At 43.5% G+C, this 27,861-nt stretch overlaps 1 protein-coding gene across 3 annotated transcripts in view; it reads right to left on the bottom strand.

Annotated features, from left to right (window-relative positions):
- The window catches only part of foxp4 (forkhead box P4), a 96,798-nt gene that overhangs the window by 42,826 nt on the left and 26,111 nt on the right, over positions 1-27,861 (bottom strand). For all 3 annotated transcript variants that reach the window (XM_046076283.1, XM_046076281.1, XM_046076282.1), the window contains exons 2-3: positions 20,169-20,348; positions 2,167-2,256 (exon numbers count right to left, since the gene is read on the bottom strand). In XM_046076283.1, the coding sequence (XP_045932239.1) occupies positions 2,167-2,256; positions 20,169-20,339 (261 nt within the window). In that variant the 5' untranslated portion in view covers positions 20,340-20,348. The remainder of the gene's footprint in view (positions 1-2,166; positions 2,257-20,168; positions 20,349-27,861) is intronic.

Below are 27,861 nucleotides of genomic sequence, written 5' to 3'. Positions count from 1 at the left end.
AAGATAGAACTTTTTGGCCTTAATTCTAAGCGGTATGTGTGGAGAAAACCAGGCACTGCTCATCACCTGTCCAATACAGTCTCAACAGTGAAGCATGGTGGTGGCAGCATCATGCTGTGGGGGTGTTTTTCAGCTGCAGGGACAGGACGACTGGTTGCAATCGAGGGAAAGATGAATGCGGCCAAGTACAGGGATATCCTGGACGAAAACCTTTTCCAGAGTGCTCTGGACCTCAGACTGGGCCGAAGGTTTACCTTCCAACAAGACAATGAGCCTAAGCACACCGCTAAAATAACGAAGGAGTGGCTTCACAACAACTCCGTGGCTGTTCTTGAATGGCCCAGCCAGAGCCCTGACTTAAACCCAATTGAGCATCTCTGGAGAGACCTGAAAATGGCTGACCACCAACGTTTACCATCCAACCTGACAGAACTGGAGAGGATCTGCAAGGAGGAATGGCAGAGGATACCCAAATCTAGATGTGAAAAACTTGTTGCATCTTTCCCAAAACGACTCATGGCTGTATTAGATCAAAAGGGTGCTTCTACTAAATACTGAGCAAAGGGTCTGAATACTTATGACCATGTGATATTTCAGTTTTTCTTTTTTAATAAATTTGCAAAAATTTCTACATTTCTGTTTTTTTCTGTCAAGATGGGGTGCTGAGTGTACATTACTGAGAAATAAAATGAACTTTTTTGATTTTTGGAAAATGGCTGCAATGAAACAAAGAGTGAAAAATTTAAAGGGGTCTGAATACTTTCCGTACCCACTGTATATGTAAGTTAGGCCACATATACACCATTTAGTGTTGATTTAGTGTTGATGAGTATAAATGCAATTTCAGTCTTTAGAATATTTTAACAATACAGATCTGATATGAAACAGTATTTGTTTTATTCTCTCATACCTTAAAAGTCACCATGTAACTTCTCCAACTGCCAGTTTCTATCCAAAGTAAATAAAGTGATTCTGATTCCAATTCAGGTTTTGATTAAAGTGTAATCCGCAAGATCCCCCTTTTTAAATGTTATTTCATTTCTGACATCTGCGGTAATAAGCAGTCATTAATTCGGTGGCATTTTGGCACTTCCCAGAGGTCACTTGGCAATTAAACTGTGCGGCTGACACTGCAAAATCTTCTTTGGTCTTTCTATTGATGACGTTTGAGTTCTTTGTATTCTTTTCTTTTCTTTTTCTACTCTGTCAAACTAAACACCCAGCTCTTCCTCTGTTTATCCCAAACAAACCGCTCTTGCTGCTGCTGGAAATATAAAAGGGAGTTTCTTTGCACCAGATGAGTTTTACTGGAAAGACATCACCCAACACCAAATATTTATGAGAACAAATGAAAATGCTTCCATGAAGCATGACATTTATGTTTTATCATCTACATGCAAATGTTGCAGCATTTAACTCTAAAACAAAGTTCCAAATAAAACACACAGTCTTATCACATTTAAATGTTTATTTCCCACGAGCACCTTACTGCCTTCAGACACTGCAAATGAAATTTGACCTTATCCTTGCTTCTGACTCACATTCATCTTTCTCTCTCATCCACCTCTGTGATGGTCCAGCTGTCTGTTTGTCATGCGGCACATTAATGAGAAGAGCAGTGCAATAGCCAGACTGCTTGCTGCTCTAGTAGACCCATGGCCCCACTTTATTGATATGAAACATAGGTAAAAATCACACTTCTGCATGTACTCAGCACATCACATAATTGTAAAGAACTGCCAGAAGTAATGTCATGTGTGTAATGCATTAACATGCACAGTGTGTGTGCTGTCTGTTTGTGTGTGTGTATGTGTGTCCCTCAAGTGTCTTTCAAAGGGGATCCTGCACTCCAGCTAACCCTACTCTCTCTGCTTACTGTGGAATTCAACTCTGAAAACAGCTCACTACCCAATTACTACAAAGGCCTCATTCAGCAACACACACACACACACACACACACACACGTATATGCACAGACAGAGAGAGAGAGAGAGAGAGAGAGAGAAAAGTAAGTATGTGCCCATATGATACTGTGTAGTTGACGTGGCAGGTTGGTGAATGTAAAGCTGCAGCAACCAGGGGCTTAATATTATAGATTCTGACAAAGCAACACCTGGGCTGGGCATCTGCGTGTGCCTGTATGTGCATTTCTGTGTGCGTTCTGACCTGCACTGGGCTCTGTTTGACCTCGTTGCTGCCAGGGGAGTTGAGTCCAGAGGCCTGCTGGAGGAGGAACTGTCTGGCTGCCTGGAGCGCCTACGAGGGAGAAATAGAGATGATCAGATGTTCATCATGCACACAGTGGAAATATTTGCAGTATTAAATAACAACACAGTCAAAAAAGAAACACGCCCTTCAAAATTACAAAGTATGTTCAAACACACAACCTTACAATCAAACGTTTTTCCAATTTAGATAAAAGAAAAGCACAAAAACACTCTCATCCCTGGCCATTCGCTGCACCCTTTCCCTTTGCCAAGCTGTCAGGTCGGATTTCCTCAACCTGAGAAGTCCACCTTGCACACACTTCTGTGTCTCTATGTGATTGAATTCATCCCAACTCATTCAAAAGATTCCTTAACTCCAAACTCTGACCATCTCCCTTTTCCATTCTTTATTTCTCTGCCGTCCCCTCTGTTCCACTCTCTCTTCCACACCCCTCAGCCTCCTCCTCTTCCTCCCCCCACCCCTTTTCCGAGGAAGGTGCAAAGTGGGTTTTCCACATCCTCTGAGGCAGAAGTGTGTCAGCATATCTTCATGTGTGCCAGTTGCACTTTTTTTTTTGTATCAGAGTGATGTAAGGAACCATTTGACCTGATGTGCCTTGAAGAGCTGTGACTAACCACCACCCACCTCTTCATTCCTCGCCCTTTTCTCATTTCTCCCTTTTTCTGCCCAGCAGTGCTGCCCATTCAAACCAGTGACACCATCACTCTCTAGCTCTCTGTCTTCAATCCTTCACTCTGTCCTTGAGTGTTGCCAATTCATCCTTGCGACAACACAAACCTCAGCTATCTTTCCTCGTGCCTCTTTTATTATCCCCACCCTAAACTGTATTGAAAACTGTATAAACGTCTTTCTTTGTGTCATCGTATTTCTCTCTTTTCTTTGCCGTGTTGCTTGTATTAGTGTTAAAGACTCATGCTCTCTATCATCAAGACAAATCAGTCCCTGAGGAATGGGCATTTATGTTGGAATGTCTGAACTGCTTCTAAAACAAAACAAGAAAACACCCATCTCAAAACACAAGAGCCGGCTTGCACTTACTGTAAGCGCACATACACGCACACACACACACACACACACACACACACACACACACACACACACAAGCACAACCTCATGACAGAGGTTGAGAGAGGGGAGACAGCAGGATGCACATTTGCTTCCTCTGACTCAAAGGGGAAAGGTTCCTTAGTAAATATTGATTTATGAAAGTCCATATGTATGTGTATGTGTGTGTGTGTGTGTGTGTGCGCGCGCGGGTGTGTGTATGCCACAAATTAACGGCCAGAATGAGGGACGTTCTTTACCATGGAAGCTCTTACTCAACCACGCAGAGCCAGAAATCTGTTCTACTGCATCATTTCACAACTACAGCAAATTGTGACGCTGTGAAACAGTGCGGCACACACTTACTGTATATTGTCACACATTTAATGAATTGTCAAATTAGAAGTTTGGCTACATTAAGTAATGTTTAATTACAAAAACAGAAAGGGGAGATTAGAGGGAGACTGAAAGAGAGAGAAGTTCTCTGTGCAGTCAGAGTGATGAAAACCATCTGTATCGCGCACACTTGCTACTTTTGCTGAGACCGCAATTAAAACACACACGGACGTGGCTTTAGACGTGCCTATACCCACACACACACACACGCACATACACGTACATTTTAACACTTTAACAAAAATCTTGGGAACCCCCTCTCATTTACTGGTTTGACCTCAGCATTAAAGCAGGCAAAGACACACACACACACACACACACACACACACACACACACACACACACACACAGTAACGACAAAAAAAAACTACAAAAAAAACACAACCGCCCAGTTTGTTGGCATGTGGTGTGAATTACTCCTTGAACACCCTGTCTGCCCAACAGTGTGTGTGTGTGTTTGTCTGTGAGTGTGTGAGTATGCGTGTGTGTTGGCAAGAGTTGGGGAGGCATGTCTGGCAACAATAAGGGACAATTCCACCCAAATTACCACCCTGATTACCACTATATTAAAGAGCCATTTATGGCTTTCATAAACGCTACAACCAAGCAGAGGTGATGCCTGTCTCCTCTCCTACGCCTGTATTCAAGGATGTGGGTATATGTGAGAAAGAAGAACTACCAACAAAGCATGTGACTCTCTAGAAGTTGTTGGACAGATACTGTAAAAGAGGGTATTTTAAAGTGTAGATTTACACCATTACCACAGGAACAAAAAACGGTTTATAATTGGCTTCCAGGTGACCATTCAAATCCAGATTTTCCATAATAATCCAATGAATATCGAAATGTGGTAATGTTGAATTTTTCCCCAGCCATAGCCAGGTATACTAAACTGCAGGTAACCATAGCAACAGCTTCTATTATTCTATCTATGCTTCTATTTTACTTTACAACACCAACTCAATTCTGAAACTTAGACAGACTACAACCAACCTTAAAAAGTAGCCGGCACTTCTTCCTTCTTGCATTTGGTAAGGACACTAGTATGAAAAGTTCCAATATAGAAATTTGTCTTCAGCTCCACCACCTCCTTAATTTTCTTTTATCAGGACATTTTGTGTTTCTTTTTGTGTAAATTTGATATAGTTCAGGACATTTAACACATTTAAAAGCTGATGATCTGTTTTATTAGTCTCGTGTGTTTTGTAGTAGTAAACACCATACTAAATCTTTGACAGGTTATTGAAGTAATATTAGCTCACTGCCCCAAATGTAGATGCTTGCTATTTTTTCTGAATCTATAGTTTTATGTTATGGGTATTTACTGTATGTATGTATTGACTGGGATGGGTTAGGGTTAGGGTAACTGTAATTTCACAGATTTTATGGATGAATTAATTGTATCTTGAACTCTCAGCATATGAAGTGAAAAAGAGAACCAGAGGTTTGGTGCAGACACACACACAAGCACACAGACTCACATACATACGGATCCAGGGCCAAACTCTCTCATATCTACATTGTCAAGAAGCACTCCTCTTCTTTGACCCTTCTCTTTCATTTCTCCTCTTCACACTCACTCCCTGCCTTTTTCTCTCTGTGACCTGGGTGAGCTATAGCATTGTAAAGCAATGCCCCCACCCACCCACACACACCAGCTCCTCCTCGACTCCCCCAACTTCCCGCTCCCCCTGTAGCATTCTTGGGGGCGCACTGCACCTTTAAAGAAAATATGAGGGAGGCCTAAGAGGGAGGCCCAACAACAGAGTCTTTGTGCTGCCGCGGAGCACACACACACACACACACACACACACACACACACACACACATCAATGGTGTCAGACAGGTTTTATTAGAGTGAGAGAGGGAGGGAGGAGGAGGGGGAAGGGGAAGGAGGGGTGAGGAGGTCACTGCTCAGCTTGGAGGCCTGAGAGCACAGTATGAGAGTGTGTGTGTGTGTGTGTGTGTCAGTTCAGTGTGTGAGTTCTTCTGACTTGTCATCGCTCCCCTCTGTAAATCATCGCCTCTGACACAGCCTTTAATAACAGTGCATTTTTTAATTCAGCAGGGTCACACACACACACACACACACACACACACACACAGTAAAGCCTAGTTTCTCTCCTTAACAGGATTCCGAAAAATGGCTGACAACTATGTTTCTTTGAAAGGAGGGAGGGTTGGTGTGGCAGTTAGGGGATCCATTAGACGAAAAGGATAGAAATCTAATTTTGCTGTGTGTGTATGATGATCTTGCAGTGTGTATGTGAATGTGTGTGTGTACAAGCACATGTCCAAACTCTATGTGAAAGTGGATTCTACCCCACTTACCATGGCTGAGACGTCAGGTTACAAGTTGAAACTCAGATAAGGACCAAAACATAACAATCAACATTTAGCAAGGCCGGGCCTCCTTAACTAGATTGTGTGTGTGTGCGCATATGTGTGTCTGTGTGTGTGTGTGCCTGTGCCCGGCTCAGGTTGCTAAAGCAAACAGGTCTGTGTGTGTGATGAATCTGGCCTCTAATCCGCCTAGTGTGTTTGGGTGAGACAGGGAGAGAGAACGCAGGAATAAGCAAAGAAATCTAAACAGAGAGATGTAGCAAAAGAGGAGGGGGAGGACCAGGGGGGAGAGAGTGAGAGAGAGAGAGAGAGAGAGAGAAAGAGAGAGAGACAGGTGGGTACCATATGTTGGAGTAGTCCATCAGCAAAGACTGAGGTCCATTGTTGACGGCCAAAAAGAAACAAACTGGTCCCCCTTTTACCCTCTCCTCCTCATCTCCCCCCATAGATAAACAGCCCCGGGGCAGACAGTGGGCTGTCCTTGAGGGAGGAGGAGGGGAGGGAGTTAGGAAGGGCAAGGGGGAGGCAGGTGGTATCGGATTTCTTTGCTCTTAGACCAAGAAGAAGAGAACACAAAAAAAGAAAGGAGCATAAGCGAGGGTGAGTGAGAAGCTCATTGTTTCATCTGTCCACAACAGAGCTAAACTAGGCTAGTCTCAGATGTTTCAGCAGCAACGGACGTAACAGATCTGTCCAGCGCAAAACAAGTATCCCCTCTCTGTCTTACTAGCTCAGCAGCCTGGGAAGAGAGGCTTGTGATGCACCACTCCTCCATTTCTAAACCCCTTTCTTCCCCAGGAGAGAGCGAGAGATGGCGAGAGGGGTAGACAGATATAGGGTGAAGATGTGGAAAAGAGATCGTCACACACAGCTGCCTCTCTACAGGCCTGCACGCTCTCTGATTTCGGATCAGTGAGAGAGACCGGGTTCAGAAAGTAACGGTGGATCTTCTTTTTTTTTTCCACACTTACTTCCCTCTTTCTCTCTATCTCCTTTCTGGAGTGCTGTCATTGAAGCTGAAAGCCAAGCTAAAGCTGCATCGAAGCTGTCGTCCTCCTGGGTCAGCCCTGTGATCCTTTGTATCTGTGTGCACTGTGCCTCCTCACTTTAGCACCAGAAAACACCTCCGAACTCCAATAAACCCCCCTCCTACTCTAATTTCTCTCTCCTTTTGGCTTGGCCTACTCTCTATTAGTTTTTTTGGGTCTACATCTCTCTTATCTTTGATTCCTTCTCTTTCTCTGGATACTCAGAGGGAATCATGATCAGTGAAGAAGATGAAACAAGACTGAACAGATGTAACACAATCTACAAAGCATGTAAATTTGTTAAAAGGATGATGATACTACAGTACTAGCAGCTCACCTGTCTTCACAAGCTAGCCCAGTATTTACACCCACACACACTCTGTACAAAAAGTTGGATTACTGAAGAGGTGACAGTTAGTGGGATTGCTATATGACTTTGAGGCACATGTGAGTGAAGGCTTGGTTACAGCCGTGGTGGAATCTTACATATCAAATGCATCACTGTCACTCACCACAAAAACCAGATTGCTTTCCCAGATCTTTCCAACTTTCTTTCTCTCCATCTATATCACCCGATCTGTCTCTTGCCTGCCCTCTGCCTCTCCATATAATGTATAACTCAGTAAAGTTTGGTTGGCATTTCTCCAAGTATTGCATCTTTCTTGTACCCTGCCCCCTCCCCTCGCCTCTCTTGAAATCTGTTACCCATACCCTTACTCACCACAGTGAATTCTCAGAGTAGATGGGTTAGACGGAAGCCTAAAATAGATTGGCCAGGCCAATGGAAAGCAAGCTTTGTGAATGCAGCTGTTGGCCTTATGAGGGGACCCTCGCCTTCTCTTGACTGTCAGACAAAGACCCACTACCGTGACGGCAGCTGTGGGTCTCGCATATATAGGTAACTAAAGGTAAAGCCACATTTAGGATTAGCATATCAATATTTAAAATATGGTTATAATATATTTGTTGCATTTTTACAATGAAGACAACTAGCGTTATGTATGTTAATGTAAATTGCTTAGAAGACTGACAGTCCCATAGCTTGTTGTAGTTGTTAACCATTCACCATCAAGGCCAAAGTCTGGAAGTTTTTTCCCAACCAAACATTACAGCAGCTGATTTTACTCGCGCTCATGTTTTCCACCAGACGTTAAATTTAATGGGAAATTTGTAGGATTATGTTAGGGCAGAAAGGTAATTTGCTCTGTAGCACGGTGCATTTTCTTTGTTGCAGTAAGCAATGACTGAATGCAGTCTTAAAGTGACTATAGAAACTGGCACTAACAACACTTTTGTCAGAAAGTGTTTACTCATCATGCCAATCATGCCTAGTTTGTCTATGGTAACTGCAACAATGTAGGTAATTTGTCAAAAATACATTGATTTCTCAACGCATTGTAATTCTTTAAAGTTAGATGCTACTATAAGTGTAAGAGGTGTAAGGGAGCAGGAAGTGGTATATATTTAGGGTAGATCAGGGGTTTCCAGGGGGTAAACATATAGGGGTAAGGGCCAGTCTGAGCCAAAGCCTGCTAAAGCCACTCAATTTCATGGTGGGTTACAAATAAACTATGCTCTGCCAAGACTTCGCCCCTTTCCTCTGACTCTTCCTCACGTACTCCTTCTCTTTTTCTGCTATTAATTAGGTCTTTCCGGCCTCCCTTCACCAGCTTTCCTGCCATTTGTTTTCGCTCAACGTGAACGTAGACTTCAAACCAGTTGTCCTCTAATACAACTTAATTTAAACGGCACTGAATACCTCAATCTGTTGAGGCCGCCGCCGAGCTGGAACTATCTGGGACACCTTCAGAAACACCATCCAGCCACAATCCCGTTCAGCTATTTAATGTAATGTTTCCGCAATATAAAGGCACCGTTCGAGAGCTGAGGTTTTAAAATGGCTGAAGCAAGCTTCTCTGGGCCCAGACTGACCATTAAAGAGAGGAAAGACCGCTTTCAAGAGCCAACGCAATAAAAAGTCACAAACTCCAAAAGAACTTCAAAATATGCTGTAATGTTTGAAAACCCTGGCTGATTTTAGATTTTTTTTTTCACATCCTATTTTTCACAAAAGGGACCTGTTCTAAACTCTGGGGACCCTGCCGTTTTCCAGATGGTTCTCTTCAGTTCAAAACTGTTTTGTGAAACGAGAAAACCTCTCCCCTTCAAGTACGTCCTTAAACTCATCTAATGTTTCTATTGATTCACAGGGGTATACGCACAGTCATAAAAAGGAGCTGACTGAATACCCCGGACTGCTTTATATCATGACACAATTCATCATCATACAAACACACTTGAACACACACATACACAGGAAAAAACCTACCTCTTCCTAAGGAGTTGTTGTCAGCTTTTCTCGGTTAAGTGAAAAGGGCATTGAGAGATAGACAATTAAAGATAATGATGAGGTGAGCAGGGACAGAAAGAGAGAGGAACTACTTTCCTGAGACTATAAAAGCAGCTCCCTCCATATTGTTGGCCTCATCTCAGTCCAGGCCGCTAATTGATGGCAAATAGCTCTACAGCAGTTTCCTTCCACACACACACACACACACACACACACGCACGCACAAATGCACGTCATACATCATATACACATATGCAGTTTCCCCGTGGTTTGCAACACAGCTCGTTTGGCAAGAGAGGAAGGTCTCACTCCAGACAGACCCAGCCCACAGCGGAAAACACACACACACACACACACACACACACACACACAAACACACAGTGTACCTTGTAATGTTTAGCTCACCTCTCGTATATGGGAGGACAGTTAAGTAATTTGGTCATGTTCCTGGGAAGACATTGCCACTTGGGTGTTAGGTCTTAGCTGGGTGACCTCCAGAGTTTAAGCTGCTTCTCCTGCTCAACGAGAGCAGCTCCTGAGAGGAGAGACTGTCCGAGGCCAGCCCATGATGAGGATAGCACTAGCCTGGCAACCAGGCCTCACATATGGAAACCGTTTAACTGTTATTATTAATACCCCCCCCCCCCAAAAAAAAAAATTCAAACTAATAACACATGCAAGACACTGCCAAGACTCAGCTCAGGAGACAGAGGGAAAACACATACATACACAAACAGAGACTGTCTGCCATGTGCACATGCATACACAGACACATACGCACATAAAGACAAATGTACACACACAGACGCCTATTGGTTAAACAGAAAAACACGTTCCTAGTCAGTGGCCTGTAAAAGTATTAGCCTGCCTGCCCGCTTCGATGGAAATAAAACTCTTTCATGTCTTTGGTTCAGAGGGTTTTTACACCTGGTTGTGGCTGTGGAGATGGAGATGGACACACCCTCACACCCACCCTTACCACATAGACACACACACACACATACAAACGCCGGAAGTGGGCAGGCACAACAAAGGCTGACTGCTGTACAAGAAATTAAACTTCTAAACAAGTAAAAAATCTTTAACTTCCGCAAATGAGAAGCAGGGGTGGGGTGTGTTCCAAAAAAGGGAAATGGGGAACTGTGTGCGAGCGCTCAACTATGTCATTTAGTAAGAGTAATCCAAACAGATGTGATAGGGCACATTTTTTTAAATTTAAAATAACTCAAAGCCCAGCACAATTGTCTATTCTTTTAAAACGTTTTTTTGACATGGTCTTATTTTTGCGGATTTGGGTATCTTTTTATCACTATGATTACATTTTTCTCACAAACAATTATGTTCAGAGAAGTCCATTAGGGCAGTCAACAAAAGCATTGAGGACGGTTTTAAGTCCATCCATCCATCGTCAACCGCTTATCCTGCGTACAGGGTTGCGGGGGGCTGGAGCCAATCCCAGCTGGCATCGGGCGAAAGGCGGGGTACACCCTGGACAGGTCGCCAGTCCATCGCAGGGCCACACATACAACCACGAACAACCACTCACGCTCACACTCACACCAATTAACCTAGTCGCATGTCTTTGGACAGTGGGAGGAAGCTGGAGCACCCGGAGAGAACCCACGCAGACACGGGGAGAACATGCAAACAAAAAAAAGGCGACAGTGCTAACCACTGCACCACTGTGCCGCCCCGGTTTTAAGTCACCCATTAATAATTTATCCGTATAAATTAAACAACTTATTTGGAAGTACACACAAAAAAAACCCCAATGCTATTACATTTTTATGGTATGGAGATTTTTCAGTTTTTCACCTTCTGTGTCACCAATAGAGTGAGTTAAAATGGGTGTATAAACAGATTTATTCTTTGGGAAATCTGACCTTGAATGAGCATACATTTAATTGCACTGTAGTAAATTGCTATAGTTTCTACAGTAAAAATTTACAGTAACTTATTGTTCTGTCATTTTACAAAGGTTGTAAATCGCAATGCATTATGGGTCCAAAATACAGCTGTTGACAACATTTTTCCAAAGTAACATATTGTAAAATTACAGGCAAACTGCATTTTAACTGCAGATAATAGATATTACACTTAAATGCTGTTGATATCAGATTACGTTGCAAAAGGCAGTTTGAAAGAGTTCTTCCTGGGCGGGGGCGGAGCTTCATCACGGGGCCCGCCTGTTACCAAGTCATTTATTCCAAGTCAACATGACTCACTCGGAGAGTCCACTGAGTCCGTCTGTGTCGCGGCTGCCGGAGCTGATCGCAGCCATTCTAGTCAATGCTTGTGCTCACACCAAAAGGGTCTCTCCACTCAGCTCTGGAGAGAATACGCAGACGGTGTATTTTTGATGGAAACCGTGTCAAGCAGCACAGAGCAGAAGAACCAGCAGGAAGTCAGACACATAAACGGCATAGAGAATCTGGTAAATCTTCAAAATAAAATACCCTGTGCGGACTCCCGATCGTATACCAACAATAAACATGGTTAAAACAGACAAAAAAGACAATTTTTTACTACGTAGCCTACTTAAGCATAGTAGAAGCACAAAAAGCAAGCACTAATCACCAAATTAACAAAATCTAAACATGTCAGCAAAATCAGGCAGGCAAAACGCTCTTATTCTGAAACGTTCCCTGTCTGATATGCATCCCTGCAGATGACGGAATGAAAGCGGGCCACAGAGAGCTGTGGAGAATGTAGTAGAAACACAAAAAGGAAATATTAAAAAATAGTCATTAACATGTGACAGGCTACACGTTGCTGCTGAAACACTTAGGCTTTAAGTGGAAGTTGAGGACGGAATTAAACCGCTGCGCACACGCACCCCTGTGTGAGTCTGGAGTGATATATAGTAGCATACGTCCATCCCTCAGAATTCCCATGATGCATAGCGGTGAAGGGAGTTTTGTTAAAAATTGCTAATAACTTTTTTATTTGTTTGAAATACAAATGTTACTTTATGATTTATGTTTTTCAAATGTGTCTGTTTAGAATATAGTATTTTTTGTTGGTAATTGTTATACTTGCGGTGGTTTTGAAACCAGGAGTGAAGGGACTGTTGTATGTATGTAGGTTGCTACCATAGGCTATATATAAAAAGGTTGTGACTCGCATGCGATTTGCTTGTGTTGCTGTATGTACAAGCAAACGTTGAAAAACTAAAATAAATGAATGTTGCGTTGCAGCTCTAATTTTAGCTTTATATGAAAGGTGAAGATGATCTAATACAATCGTCGTTAGGTCAAAAACTAACTAAAAATAAATCTGCAGCAATATGTTGTATTGTGACATTTTAACAGCTATTTACAGGCAACTGTAGTGTTTATGCAATTTGAACAGAATATAATGTTATAAATTAGATTACAATTAATTGTTGTTTTATTGTAAAAACAACAATAAATTGCTGTAATACATATACAGCAAAAACCTGTAAAATATATCCTGTTATATACTGTAATTTCTTTTACAGTATTTAGCAGCATTTTTTGGCATTATTATTGGCAACGTTTTTGCCAGGTATTTACTGTAAATTCTACAGTCAATTCGTTGCAGTGATAAAGTTGGGGGGCAACAAGAAAAAGCTTCTAAAGAAGTTTTCACAAATGCCCATATTATTATACAACAGTATTTGGGTGAAGAAGAAATTTAAGTTTGAGGAGTGTGTCATTTACTGATGCCGGTTTCTATGATTTATTCATGGCTGTAAGTGCTACCATACCATACCATAAGTATCACTATACTTTTTTCATATGTTTTTAGTTCTGAAACCTAAACTGACAAGACAACAAATGCATTCTGTCTGTCAGGTGAAAATAAAAAAGGCCGTCACACACTGTCCCAGAGCTCAAGAAGAAAGCAACCGAGAGAGAGAAGAGCTACATTCCTCTCCTCCTCCCTGTTGACTCTAATCTCTCCTTTAAAATGGCTCACACAAAGAACCAGCACAGACTAGCTAATTAGCAACACTTTAGGCCTCCGCAGCTATTGTGTGCGTGGTGTGTATATGTGTGTGTGTCCATTGTGTGCAACCCGGACTCTCGACTGTTTCCAGGGTAACTACTTGCCTAGCAGCCTTGTAAGCATTGCACATTTTGTCTTTACTCTTTACTTTCTCTTGTTCCCAACTCTGTGTCCATCTCTTTCTGTGAGTCCGCAGTGGGGGAAAAGAGAGGAGACTATGACCACGATATGAGGATTTCTGACCTGTGTGGGTGGGGGTTGTAAACTAATGCTCTCTTTCTCTCTTGAGTTCCTTGCCCCTAGCGAACTCTGAAACACTGTATTTGAGCACATGTCAATTAAAACCAATTATGGCTGCTTCTTTTTAATAGAGAAAGCAGTAGATGGTGACCAATGTGAACACAAACACACACACACAGTCACACCCCAGTGTCACTGACTAGTAGCAGTAATGAGGTCAGCTTTGCTCGCTGACCTACGACCTCTTAAAAAGGCCTCAGTCACCATGGCGATACCTTCTGAAGAGCGAGAGTCAACAGTTGACTTTTTTACCCTCAGAAGACAGAAACGTCTCCACAGAGTGTCTGTCTATGCTCATGTGTGAGCGTGTGTGTGTACACGTGTGTGCTATTTACCTGACAGTGCAGCTAGGCCTACCCAGTGTAAGTGCTTCCAAACACTCCCATGGCAACCAAACCCAAACTAACCCCTGCAGGTGCCCAGGGAAGTGTGTATAACTCAGTCTCCACAACACAGGCAGGACAAACACACACACACACACACACACACACCCCACACACACACCCTTCTTCTGTTGGTATCTGTCTATTCTTGTCCCTGAGCCTCCTGACTGCTTGGGTCAACCAACCGTGACTGCGTCCATGCTGGCTGATTTGGCCTGGTGGACCATATCTACTCTCTGTCTACTCCTTATCCACAAGACTCGTCGCCCTGTAGCATGCTTCTTTGGAGCGGCGTGGACAATAAACTTTATCATTAAGTAAGTTTTACAGTTACATGTCAATGTGAAAATAATGACGCATCTATTAGCTATGATTTCAGAACCTTGTCAAACCACGGCTGTGCCTCAGTAACATCTGTAATTAGAGAATGAAAGTGTATATGGAGGTCAAAGAGCAGGGAAACACAAAAGCAAGGGAATAGAAAGGACATCAATAATGAGAACAAAAATCTGCTCTCCAACTCTCACAGTGGATTCTCAAACAGTCAGTGGCCTGGCTGGAAAAAGTAGTAAAATGATTTTTATGAGCGCTCATAAATACAACATCTCAGCATCTCAGAATTAGGTCTCAATGTGTGAAAAAAAAACACTGCATGAGAAATATGAGGAAGGGGAGTCATGTGAAATTCATTACTGACTATGAGATTTGCAGGTGTGTTTGTGGCATTGTGTGTGTGTGCCTGCGTGAGTGTGTGGGTGTGTTTACATATATGTGTATGTGATAAAGCTCATACATGTCTTGGATCCCCCACAAGGAGAATTAATGATGTCTCAAATCTAAATATTCAGCAAGTAGCATCATGTGATAGTCTTCCTCAATCAATCAAAACAGATTCATATAAAGAGACATCAAAAACACAAGAAAAAAAGGGAAGTAACAGTCAAACACAACATATAAATGGAGCTGCAAGTGCTTTTTAGACTCCTAGAGGAAGTTGCCGTTGTATAGGTCTCTTTGTATTGCCGTGCTAACGGCAGTGGGTGTTCTGTGATGCTAGGCAACTCAACTTGCCCCTCCTCTGTCTCAGCATGACCTCTGGTGACCTGTGAACTATGCTGACCTCAGACATAAAGAGGCAGGCCTGGCCCAGACCGAGGGAAAGATTTTAGGAGGTGACAGCACTCAGAGAGAGGCCTGGGACTGATTTACTGGCCCGCACACACAACAAACGGACACATGCACACACACAGGTTATGCAAGCACACAGACATACAAAAAAATGACAGACAGAGACACACATGGGATACAACCTGTCATGCAGATGCGCACAACGCAAGCATTATGTAATTAATTTAAATCCCCCTTCGCTGACAAACTAGAAAATGGCTCTGAAAATGTCTGTTTTCCTCACCTCCTCCTCCATTTCTCTAGCCACCCCTTCACCTCTGTCTCCTCTGCACTCCTGACCTGAAAGTGAACTCTAGTTGAGAGCTGGAGGTCAAACAGGACATAACTGTTCCAGTGACCAATCATCTCCCCATAATTTAGCAAAGCCTAGCAACCAGAGCTGTAGAATCACATATGTGTCAAAACCTCCCCACCTCCATCCATACAGGCCGTAATTACTGAGTCTAGCTAATCTAACAGGAAGCCATACGTTACACGAATCATCCAGCATCTCTCACCGTCTGCTAACATACTCATAGTCTCATACATCTATCCGCAAAGCACTGCCGGCATCAAACCCAAATGCACACTCTTGCACATGCGCTTTCACACAGAGTCGCTATCTTTCATCAGTGTTTGTGTATATCTGAGATCTGTATCGGTTCCCCCTGATCTCCAGTCATCACTGTGGCTGCTTAATTACACCCTTCATTAACTCACATCAGCTCTGTGCATGTGTGTAACGGCCTGAGTGTGTGTATGAGAGAGGGAGAGAAACAAAGATTGTCAGTATGTGTGTGTGCATTTGAGAGAGAGAAAAAAGAGGGAAGCACTGAGGAAAAAATAGATTATGACAAATGGGAGCAGGGATCGAAGCTCCAAACCAATTTCTAAAACTGCCTTTTTCTCAACCAATGTTCTCCTTGGAGAAGGAGGGAGACCACGCAACAATCTGCCTCTCACTTTTTATTTGCAGAGTGAGTTAAGGGCAGGAGAGAAAGCAAGACAGAGAGAAAGAGGGAAACCCCTCTCTGGCTGGTTGAGAGCCACTCCTAAGAGGAAATGGCACCTTTTTGCCACCACATCTCTCTCTTTCCTGTCCCTCCTACTTTCCCCTCTCCTCTCTTCCCGTCATCACCAGCCACGACTACTGTAGCTGATGGAACACCAGAAACCATTAACTGATGCAGAGGGAAAAGGATGAGAGATATACGGGAGAGAGGGGAAGTGACGGTGCTCAAAGTGCGGACCCACATCTGCAAAAAAAAAAAAGGTGGGGGGTGAGAGACGTAAAGAAAAGGGAAGAACTGAAGACACCTGGTTCTCGTCAGAGCAACCTCCACTCAGCCACACACACACACACACACACACACACACACTTTGAGATTTGTTAGGATTTATCCTGCTTACATTTCTCCTCTGCTATGCATCATTTCATGTCTACACCCGTGCCCGGCACCTCAACAAAGTGCCATACACTCTCTGCTGCACTCTCACTTTTCCACCTCTCCTGCCTCTCGCCCTGTAACTCCGCTCTTTGTTTTCCTTTCCTCTCCTCCCTCCCTCCTCTCTTCCCCTTGATGATGGGGCAGAACTGGTCTTCGCCCCCTCTTCCCCTTTCTTCCCTCTTTCTTCCCTCTCTCCTGCTCAGTTCTTTCTGGGGAGGCAGACAGGCCACATTCCACAGGGAGGCCCAGGCGCCCTTTTCTGACACGTCTCAACGTTACACCCTCCCTTATCCCTCTATTCCTCTTCTCCAGCCCACCAATGCCCCCCACCCCACCACAATGTGCTGCCTCTTTGCTCCTCCTTTTACCTAAATTCCTAAAATCTCCCCAATCCCTCCTTTCCGCTCACCCACTTCCCCATCTATCTATCTATCTATCTATCTATCTATCTATCTATCTATCTATGCCAAAGAAAATTAGTCAGAGAAAGATGGCAACACCGTGGGAGAGACAGAAGACAGAGAGAGGCCAGTGGAGGAGTTTGACGGCTGGAGATATCTGTGATTTCTCTCAGGTTCCCAAGGGGCCCAAGGAAAAGATGGCTTTGTATTCTGACAACACCACGCTGTCAGGAGTTCGTTGTGTGTGTCTTTTCTGCTCCAGTGCACACTGGCATGGTGTTTAAGCACCAACACTAGTCTGGCACTACACCTTCAGGTGAGAGACTCAAGCGTGGAAGAGAAAGGAACAAGAGGAGGAGGAGGAGGAGGAGGTATATCCAAGACTTTCAGGTTAAAGCATGAGAGCAGGTTCTTATACAATACAGTCAGGTAACCAGTGTCAGTATAGAGGCTGTCTGTATCAGACTATATTGATTTTATGAGCGGTGGGCACAAGCTAAAAATACAGCCTTTATGGCCACCCAGAACTAATACACCAAAGCTCAAATAAATCAAGTCTTGTGATGGAACAAGGGACAAAAAAGGAAAAGATCTTATGGACAGAGAACATATTTGCAGGTTTCAAAGAAGGAGATGTATGACGTCCAGGGCATTTTAAAATTTAACTGACATGTATGTTTAGACTAATTTTAAACAAAAACGAACAAAAGTGGTATTTCTTTCATTTGAACTTAAGTAATGCAAGTGAAACTACAAATGGTCAGTATGAAAAAGAGGACACAAATTTTTAGGGGACAATTTGTGTTACAAGTTACAAACCCTGTTCTGCAGGGACACACAATATATATATATATTATATAACACCTCTAACCTCACAAAAGTGTATATATTTTAATACTTTTGAAAGGCCTTGAATTCACAATAAATAAATGTAGATTGTGTTTTTTTTATTTAAATGGTGTGAACGGAGAAGAAAAGTTGAAAAAAAGAATGAGATGAATGAAGAAAAATATCTGGTTTTGATATCAGTGCAGCCACTCAGCAGTGCTCACTGGCACAGAACACCCATCTTATCCAGGGGGTGAGGGAGGGTGAGGAGGAGGTGTTATTCTTATAGAGAGTCATCTATATTTTATTACAACATAGTATGTGTCAGTGCAGAGGAAATATCATATACTTTATCATATGCTCACTTACTATTCCACTGTACAGTAAAACAGCCATAGTGGCAGAAAGCAAACAAGTATCCATAGGACAGGAGGGACACACCTCCTGACAACTGAAACCGTTTCAATCTGTGCAAATTTAGCTTAACAGAAAGCTCTAAATAGAAATCTAAATTGCTACAAAAATGTAAAATTTTTTGCGAGGTGAGGGTTGGTATCTGGAGGAAAGGTTGTGCTTGTCTTTCATGGTCCGCGGCGAATAGAAGGAAAAAGAAGTACAGTGAAAGAGAAAGGAAGAGAAAGCGATGGAAAGAGAGAGGGAGGTATGTTTATGGTTGGTAACCCACTCAAGAGAGGAAATACCAGCGTGCTCACACACACACACACACACACACACACACACACACAGGTGCAAAAACATAGAGAGCGGAGACACGTCCGAGAGAATAAAGACCTGCTTTGTGTGAGCTACAGGTTTGGTGTTTATGTGTGTGCATTCGTGCACGGCTGTGAGTGTGTGTCCTCGTATGAAGGTTGCTGAGGAAGCAGGGTGAGGATGCAGTCAGAGGAAGGAGGAGGGAGAGCAGGACAGGAGTGAAGGGCCTTTAGTGTTCTTCATTCACCTAAGGCTCCATCATTATAATTAGGGGGAATAATTTTAGCAGCATGTAGGAAACCCTGATTTTTCCCTCCCCCCTGGGTTTCCTCAACCAAAAACTCAGCTGGTGTCGGAGAGCCCAGAACCCACACTGACCTTCTGAGATGGACGGACACAACATAACACACACATGCAAACATCCACACACACAGAACAAGAGAGAGGCAGCTATAAATATTGACATGCTTATACATAATTAGGAGAATTTCTTCTCTCGTAATCTCTTCATCAGCTGCAGCAAATGCCACATCAGCGACTGAAAAACATGAATCAGTGAGTTTCCATCATAAGATGACAACACTCAGCGGACATTCTTGTGCAGTTATGGACAAATGACTAATCTAGAGACCTCTGGATGAAAAAACATTTGAAAATGCTCTGTGTGAGTGTGTGTGTGTGTGTGTGTGTGTGTGTGTGTGTGTGTGTGTGTGTGTGTAATATGTGTGAAGGCTCGAGCCCTTAAGAGAGCAATCAGAAAAGAGCTATGTGGATTTCTGGGGGTATGAGAAATAAAAATGTAGAATTTCATCCAAGAAGTTCCGGGAAGGTTCAATTTCACACAGTGGCCTGTGTGTGTGTGTGTGCATATAGAGGGATGAGTGTGTGTATGGAGGGGGGACTGACGCACAGGAAGCAAGATAAATAGCATAAGTGGAGACGCTACACGCTGACGTGTCAAACACACACAAACACCACTTCATGGATCAGTGAAAAAATAGAACAGGCTCTCTCACGCACGGTCCTTCAGAATCGGAGTCGTACATCGAGTGTGTGTTTGCATGCCATTGTGAGAATGTTTGACCATATGTCTGACCCACAACAGGACAAAATGGCTTCTCTCACCTAGGCAGGGCTTAAATAGCAGGTATGTCTTCCAATTTTTTCCTCAGCCTGCAATGTGTAATAATATATCAGTGGGAACCTTGTGTGTATGAATTATGATGGTGAACTTTGTCCTAATGGAATTAGTTGGCACATTATGAACGATATATAATTAAAGCACCGGCAAACCAACCTGTCAGAGCTTTTCACCGTTCGCATATGCAAGGCTGACAATTACCAAACTCTAGGCCGACTACGTGTTGTTACATCTGTGCATTATATAACGTCCTGGTGTGTACGTGCTGTTCTAGACAATGTACCGTACACAGAGTTGCACAAGTTGGAGTTGTTGCAAAACAAGTCTCATGAGCACATATACCCAGGTAGATGTGTAAACATAGTGTCAACCACATACACAGGCCTAAAGACATGTACACACACACACACGCGCGCGCACACACCTGTTGCTGTTGCAGGTGCAGTAAGTCGACTGGGCTGATCTCTCCGTTGGTGTCTCCGTTAGACCCGCCCTCTCTTCCTCCCCCACCATCTGATTGGCTGCTGAGGCTGCTGACTCCGTTCTGGTTGGACGGTGTCGTTCGAATGGTCTCAGAGGCTGATTCCACCATCATCACTGGCACCTGACAGGCAGGGTGGGGGGTGGGGTGGAAGGGCAAGACAACACACAGATTGAACAAAAGTGACTGGGGCAGTTTGAGCTGAAAGCCTGTTTCCATCTGAGCGAACAAACAAGGCAGGAAACTAAAATAAACACACGCAGAGATAGAGAAGTGAATTGTGTGTGTTTTATGTGCATGTGCCTGTGTGCACGTGTACTACTGCGAAAAAGGGCTTTTGGTCATGAACCACCCACACACAAACATGCCCAAGTGGCCACAAAGCAACACCTGAAGCAGACACTTTTTTGTCTTCATGTAAATGTGCGTCTAGGAGCGTACGCATGGATTAGGATCAGACGTGCAGCAAATCTGAACTGACAAGGCTGTTAATACTCGGCTATATAGTTAAATAACACAGACGTTTCTCAAATAATCAGAGGTGGCATGTGTGCGCTGTGTGAGAGCCATGAGCAGGTTGGATCTTTGAGAAAGATCTGTTTGATGCACCTTCATAGGGCCTCTCTAATTAGAGCGTGTTCCTTCCACAAAACCCGACAAAACGAACCGTTCCTAGATGTGTTGTTGTTTTTGAGAAACAACGCCTCGCAAACACACAGGCGCATTTGCCATCGTTAGGAGCCTGAGCGTGGGAGAGAGGAGACACGGAGTCACACACAAGGCAGCTAATACAAAACAAAACAAACCTTCACACAAGCACGCAGGCTGTGAACTCCTAATGACGAGCTCAATCTCGTCTTTCTGCCTCATCCAGTTTTAGAAATTAACACACACACAGGCGCGTAGTTTTTAAGGGGAAAGTTCTAATGGTTTTATTTCAGCAACCGAGAGTGGGTACACAAAACGCCATCGAGGCATTGTACCCGTTGTCTGTGTGTGACTGTGTGTGTCTGTGTGTGTGCACGTTTTTCAGAGGCGTACTACAACCCATGCCTTCTGGGGAAACAATAAAAGGCATTTCATGAGAGAATCTAACTTTTCTTTTCCTCTGAGGCAATAGCAGGTGATCCTCTGTGTGTGTGTGTGTGAATATTTTTTTCTCTGAGACTCTGACAGCAGGTGAGGGTGTGAGAGAGCGCTGGTGGCTCTGTTAATGGAATGCTGCCAGATGCTCGCCGAGGGACAGGGACCTGAGCATGTTTGTGTGTGTGGGATACAAGTGTGTGCAGCTGCACGGGCTGGTGAGTGTGCTAGTTAAAGGGTCAGTTCATCCCCCAACATGTATTCTCTCATGAGTGGTGCCTTGCCATGTATAGTAGATAGTTAGGTTTTATTTTTGCCAAGGTTTGAAGTTACCTGCTACTGAATTTTCTGCTGTTGCCTCAATACAATGGAGATAAATACAATTTTGTTTGTGACATTTTAATAGCCATATTTTTTCCCTTCCCAAAAAATCCCCCCGGTTACTCCTCAGCAGGTCTTTGGATTGTCCAGTGTTACTGAGTTTTCCAAATGGAATTTTTCAAAGCCTTGAGTAGTACAAACAAAATTTTATTCACTATCATTGTACTGGGATGAGAAGAAGTTTCAGAGGCATACTTCTCAAGGCCTCAGCACATAAAATAGAAAATCTGTATAGCTCGATACCACTGAGGGCAAAGGAGAAAAGCTTTTTTGAGAAGGAAAGTTGACAGGTGTGGAACTCGTGGAGAGATTGTTTTTGTCCAATGTCTTTTTTTATTTGTGTAAACCTTAAAGCTACAGTTCAGGACTTCTCCCTAACAAGCAGAACCACAAATCACACTGCGGTATTTCTCCTCCCCACTTACTCTTTTCTGTCTTCCTCCAGGCACCCATCCGCCTGTAAAGTTAAGACTGAGAAGGAGAGCGTTATTGTGACATTTAAAGCTAGCCACTTAATCTCCAACCTCATTTCTCATCCCAACACTTCCTCCCTTCTTCATTTCATCCATCCTTCCATCTCCTCCCGCCTTCGTCCAGACCCCTGCTAGGTCAAATTGCTCCCTGAGGTAATATTATGAAGCAAGGCATAGTGCAGAGTGATCAACAGATCCCGCCTCACAGTCCACTGACTTTGCACTGCAGTAGAAACTCCTCACATCATCACACGTCTCACTAAGCATGAATCACTGGCCAGCTATCTAGCCCACACTATACTGCACTGTGCTGTAATGTACTGTAAACCCATCTGCTTCTTACTCTTCCTCATTGACCTTATTAGCAATGAGGGGAAGAGAGATAAAGACAGACAGAGAGATAGAGCTCGCAGGTGGACAAGGACCTAATGGGAAAGTGGGGAGTGTAAAGACGGGAGCGCATGCCCTCTCTTTCACACACACACACAGGCAGTGTGGTATGCTCGTCTAAAGGGTGTGTACTCTGTCATATCCTGTAATGGGTGTATATAAGCTGGTGTAATGGAGGTCGGGAAAAAGGCATGGGCATAAATCTACCCTGAAGTCTCTGATTAGGGCTATGATACACACACACATTGCTTTAAGTTTAAGTGTTTCTGGCAGCAAAGAAGAGCTGCCCGTGCAGAGGCCTGCCTCAACCCGCTACTCACTCTTTCTGTGTGTCTCTTTCTCACTCTCTCTACATGCTCAGACCCCCTCCACCTGAACCCCTGACCTGAGAGTGTGTTGGGAGAGACATTCCCACTACCCCGAGGGGACCGAGCGAGGGAGGGAGGAGCGCACATCAGACGAGATAAAGAATGTGTTTGGAGGAGAGGGAAATAAAAGGCCTCCTTTGCCTTTTAATTGGGATGGAGAAGAGAAGAAGGGAAATGGGACTCAACATGTTTCTGATGACTCTGGTGTATACGTGTGTGTGTGTGTTTGGGCTGACACCTACCTTTGTACTGTAATGGATTAGTTCACAGCAAATTCTAGGTGCATGTGTTTATGTGTGTGTGTGTGTGTGTGTGTGTGTGTGTCTGGTGTGATTGATGAGCGGAGAGGAGCTGGGATGAGTCCTGTTTCGACACGTAGCTTGTTCAGATGTTCCCAAAAATTTTTTGCACTAATAATAATCAGAAATCAACTCTCCCTCCGTTCCTTCCCACTTCTCTGGGTGTGTGGAGTTCAAACAAGCCGAGCCAAATGCCCAGTGAGCTGGCTCACAACGGCTGACTCTCAGGCTTTGTTGGAGGGATTGGCTCTGTCAGATTCCTCCTGGTCACAGCTCGTCAGAAACGTAAAGCCGGACCATTTTCACTTTCTGCAAATGTGTGTGTGTGTGTGTGTTTGTGTGTGAGAGAGGGAGTTGTGTACAGTGTGTTTTTATGTGTGCATCTGTGTTTACAGCAGCTTAGTGAGATAATAAGTCTTTATCATGTTATGCCTCATGTGGGAATATTTCCAGCAGTCCCAGAACGCCTGTTCTGTTTCCTCCGCCTTGCATCAGCTCGCAGGAACGCTGCTTATTAGGCAAAGAACTGAGGGAATAAGGGTGGGAGGGAGAGTACAGGCAGGAAGGAGAAGGAGGAAGGGGGTAAGGAAAGAAAATTGTCTGTACCAGTATCTACACTCCATCATCTATCTACTTTCATCTGACTCTTGAATTATCTGTCTTTCTCCTACTCTCTGCATGCTGTCTTTCTCCCTCTGGTTATGCCTGGTAACTAGTGGCAGGTTCAACCCTGGAAAACATTAAAGTTTTCACCCTGAAATAGAATGCACACAGGTTATTTCTATGATCTCTGATAGTTCAATCAATATTTGTGAGCAAGAGAAACAGTCTTCCCGGAAACAGAAATCTGAGGAATTGGAGCGCTAACCTGTTTTGTAATCAGCAAACCGAATTCGGAAGAGCCTCTGTTCACAATGAGTGGCTCTGTGTCCCAAAGGAGCTTTATTTCATTATAATTGACAGTCAAAAACACACATGAAAAAAATTAGCCGGGTTGCTGTTATTGCGGCCACAAAATGTCCTATTTACTGTCAGTGGAGCAGCTCCAGGGTTTGCCTTTTAAAAGCATCACAAAGAGTCGAAGCTGTTTTATTTCCATGATTCTGACAGGGACATGAACGATGACATACACAAGCAGATCATAATTTAGTAAACACGTACACACCCATATTCTCACACTCTCGCCCTGCAAGCTGGCAAAGACTCCGCCACTAAATGAACCGTGACACTGGCCCCGAGGGAATCTTCTTTAACCCCAAACCCCAGAACAAACCCAACTAGCAGGTCTGGGCTCTTATGTCTCCATTAATCACACCATATAAGAAATGTAGCTAGAGACACTGAGCAAAATTAAAAGCAATATAGGAAAACCAATTGTCTGGTACAGTGAGGCACTTAGTGGCATTGTGTGTACATATGAACGAAGAAATAAGTAAGATGTGTTGTACTACTAATGTTTCAATAGGGGTACTGCAGCAATATCGACTTTTGTCAGCAGGGAAATAGGTGTTCTTGTACAATCATAGTTTCAGCCCCGCACCTTCTATATTTCCTGCTACTAAAGCACCTTCCCCTTTATCATTACATGCAAGCAGACATTTAAATATTTAACTAATGAGGCTTCACTGTCTTCATTTTAAGACCAGCATCACCCTTAATGCAGTTAAATCAATAACTGGCAGGTCATGAATTTCATAATGAAGAATTTGCACTGTTGTATCACTGCAATTCAGACACTGCATATTTCTTCCTAAGTGAGACTCACATTTTTACTAGCTCTGTTTAAAGACTTGAGAGAGCAACACTCGGCCAGTGTATTCTTAAGAAAATTTATGCATTACATATAATCTCAAACATTTAAAGTTTGGGATGTGTTACACATACATGTATTGAAAAAACTGGTTGATCAAGGGTTAAAACACACAAATATACTGTAAATATACAGCAAGTACACAGTAAGTAAGTATAGCTAAAAACTATAGCCCCACTTGGTAAATCTATATGTTTCAAATGTCCTCTGCAGTCCTCTACTCTGCTGAATGACAGAAGGGGGAAGTAGAGGAAGAGGGATAGGAGTGATATCTGCGTGGCATTTCTGAGCTGACTTGTATTAGCTTGAATAAAAGAGAATGAGGTCAGAGGAAAGCTGAAGAAATAACAAATTCTTTTTCCATCACTTCCCTTTCCAAGTTTGGTTGTTTCCTCAGCAGCTGGCTGTTGCTACATGCTAGCCAGATATGCAGCAGGATACCAGACCAGAGCAGCCAGGCCGTCTTCCACACAGAGCTAAAGCTAGCAGCTAACAGCACTCCTCCAGGCTACTCTGGCTGCCAGCCAGCGCTAACAGGTTGGCTAACAGCAATGGGCTAATGCTAGATGTCTGTGGCTGCCCTGGCCCTGCTCCAGTGCTAACAGGTGAACTCCATTATCCCACAGACAGATAGTCAGTCAGATGTGGGCCAATATCTACTACCGGCTGGCTGGCTTCAAAGAGTATCATCAACCCAGAGAGAGAGAAGCTAGCCGTACTGGCCTATAGTCTGACCTCCAGTGTGCTGCACAGCTGGCTAATGAAGGAGCCAGTGCTGTTGTTGGGGAGTGGAGAAGAAGAAGAGAGGGGCTCAGAGTGCAGATGATAAGAAAATCCCCAGCTATATAAACATGGGGAATTCTTCTATACATCTGCAGGACTGTCTGCCATATGGTGTTCAGTTTGTCTGAGTATCTACGTGAGTGTCCGTGTGCATGTAGCCTTAGCAAGTGCATGCGTGCTTTTCTGTGTACTATCTGTACAGTATGTAACCTGCCATATATGCTCTTTCCCCCTCCTTCCTCAGGCGTGTATGTGTGTGTGCTCGTTCACGTGTGAATTGTGTGTCTGCTTGCTCGCCTGCAGTTCTCTAAAGACAAAGTCCCTGTTTACAGAGCCCATAAAGATTAGCCTCCCTCGGTCAGGTGGGTTCTGGAGCCATAGGTAAACACACAGCACATTCCGCACCGATGAGATCGCTCCGTATGTGTGTATGACCGGGGCAAACATACACTCCTGCCTTCACCTCGACCCTTCCTTTAGAGTGCAGTAAGTGATTTACCAGTTTGCAGACTGCTGTCTGTTCGTAATACTGAAGACAGACACAAAGATACACACACACACACACACACACGCACACGCACACCGCACACACAAATATTTGTAGAAGGAGCGGACTTCATGCACACCTCATTTATCTGAGCCTAAAATCACGGGTTGTACATTCCAAAAGAGGTAAAGCTTGTGTGTGTGCATGTGCGCGTTCCCGTGTGCCAGTTGGAAATCATCCTGTGATCATGAGGATGAAAAATCCTAGCTTTCCCCTTCATCTCTCACCTCTGTCCTGAGAGGTAATGGAGGCTGAGGTCAGGTTATGACAGTCCACATGGCTAATACCCAGATTGTATTTAACATGGTGGAACAGAGGTGAAGAGGGGAGGTGGAGGAATGGAGGGCAAGACGGAGAGGAGCTCGGAAAAAAGGCAACGTGCCTTTATTTGGATCTGAAACCAGCTAGAGCGCCGCGGAGCAATTAGCAGCTCTGTCCTACGAGACTCTTTATTAGAATGACCTTCACTGTGAGGGGGAGGGAGGGAGGAGGGGGAGACAGAGAGAGAGAGAGAGAGAGAGAGAGAAAGGGAAAAGAAGACATTTTTTGCTAGAGGCAGATGAAAAGGTGTCAGGGAACTGGACACTTAGGGAAATGGACACATGACATGAAGGTGAAATAGATGAGTAAATTGAGACTTAAGTACATTGAGATTTAATTTTCCTATTTGCGACAGATGTGTCACGCAGAGGGTGTGTGGTGAATTTGATCTGTTTGACCCTTGGTCCACCATGTACCAAAAACCACGCTGACCTGGGTGACAAGAATAATTGCATAAATGCACACACGCAAACACAATCTCAGCCTTCAGTTTGAATGAGTGTGTCGAGCCTAATCGAATGAGTGTGTGTATCTCTGTGCAGGTGCGCTCAGTCCTATTAACCACATGGGACAAAATGGACTATCCTTCAATTCGTATTAAGAGAAGCTACCATTCTAACTGGAAATTGCTCCATTTGTGACACTGATATCCTCCACCTTCACCAATTAAATTACTAACTTCCTAACTTTAATTACAAGGGACAATTTATATTTTTACTGCGTGAAAAGACAAAATTGTGTAAGAAATAGAAAGAGGAAGTATGTTTTCTGAAGAGGTAAATTTGTTGTAGATGCCTTTAGGTGAGACATAAATTCATTTATAATCAAAATTTGCATTACAAGGAAGATAAAGTGAATAGATTTAATATTACCTGAAACTGAGCAACAGCAACTTACAATAATAAAGAGTTACAATGGATTTAGAAAATTGTGGTGTAAAAAATATAAATAAATAAATATCAAAGTGGACATGATATAATTTTATACATCGGCTTTCAAGTCAGGCACTTTGCATTTCCTAGTTAATTAATAGATTGGATCAGAGCGAGTTTAATCAAATATAATTGAATAAGTCCACAGTAAAAACAGGCCAGACTTTAAAGGAGACATGCGGAGAAAATGATAGCATGTCCACTTTTCAAATTAATTGAATTTTAGTACTTTTGAACTTGGTCCAAGCT

This window comes from Micropterus dolomieu, linkage group LG18, assembly GCF_021292245.1.
Source record: "Micropterus dolomieu isolate WLL.071019.BEF.003 ecotype Adirondacks linkage group LG18, ASM2129224v1, whole genome shotgun sequence".
Lineage (NCBI taxonomy): Eukaryota > Metazoa > Chordata > Actinopteri > Centrarchiformes > Centrarchidae > Micropterus > Micropterus dolomieu.
Note: the sequence above shows the minus strand (reverse complement) of the source record. Positions and strands in the feature narration are given on the sequence as shown.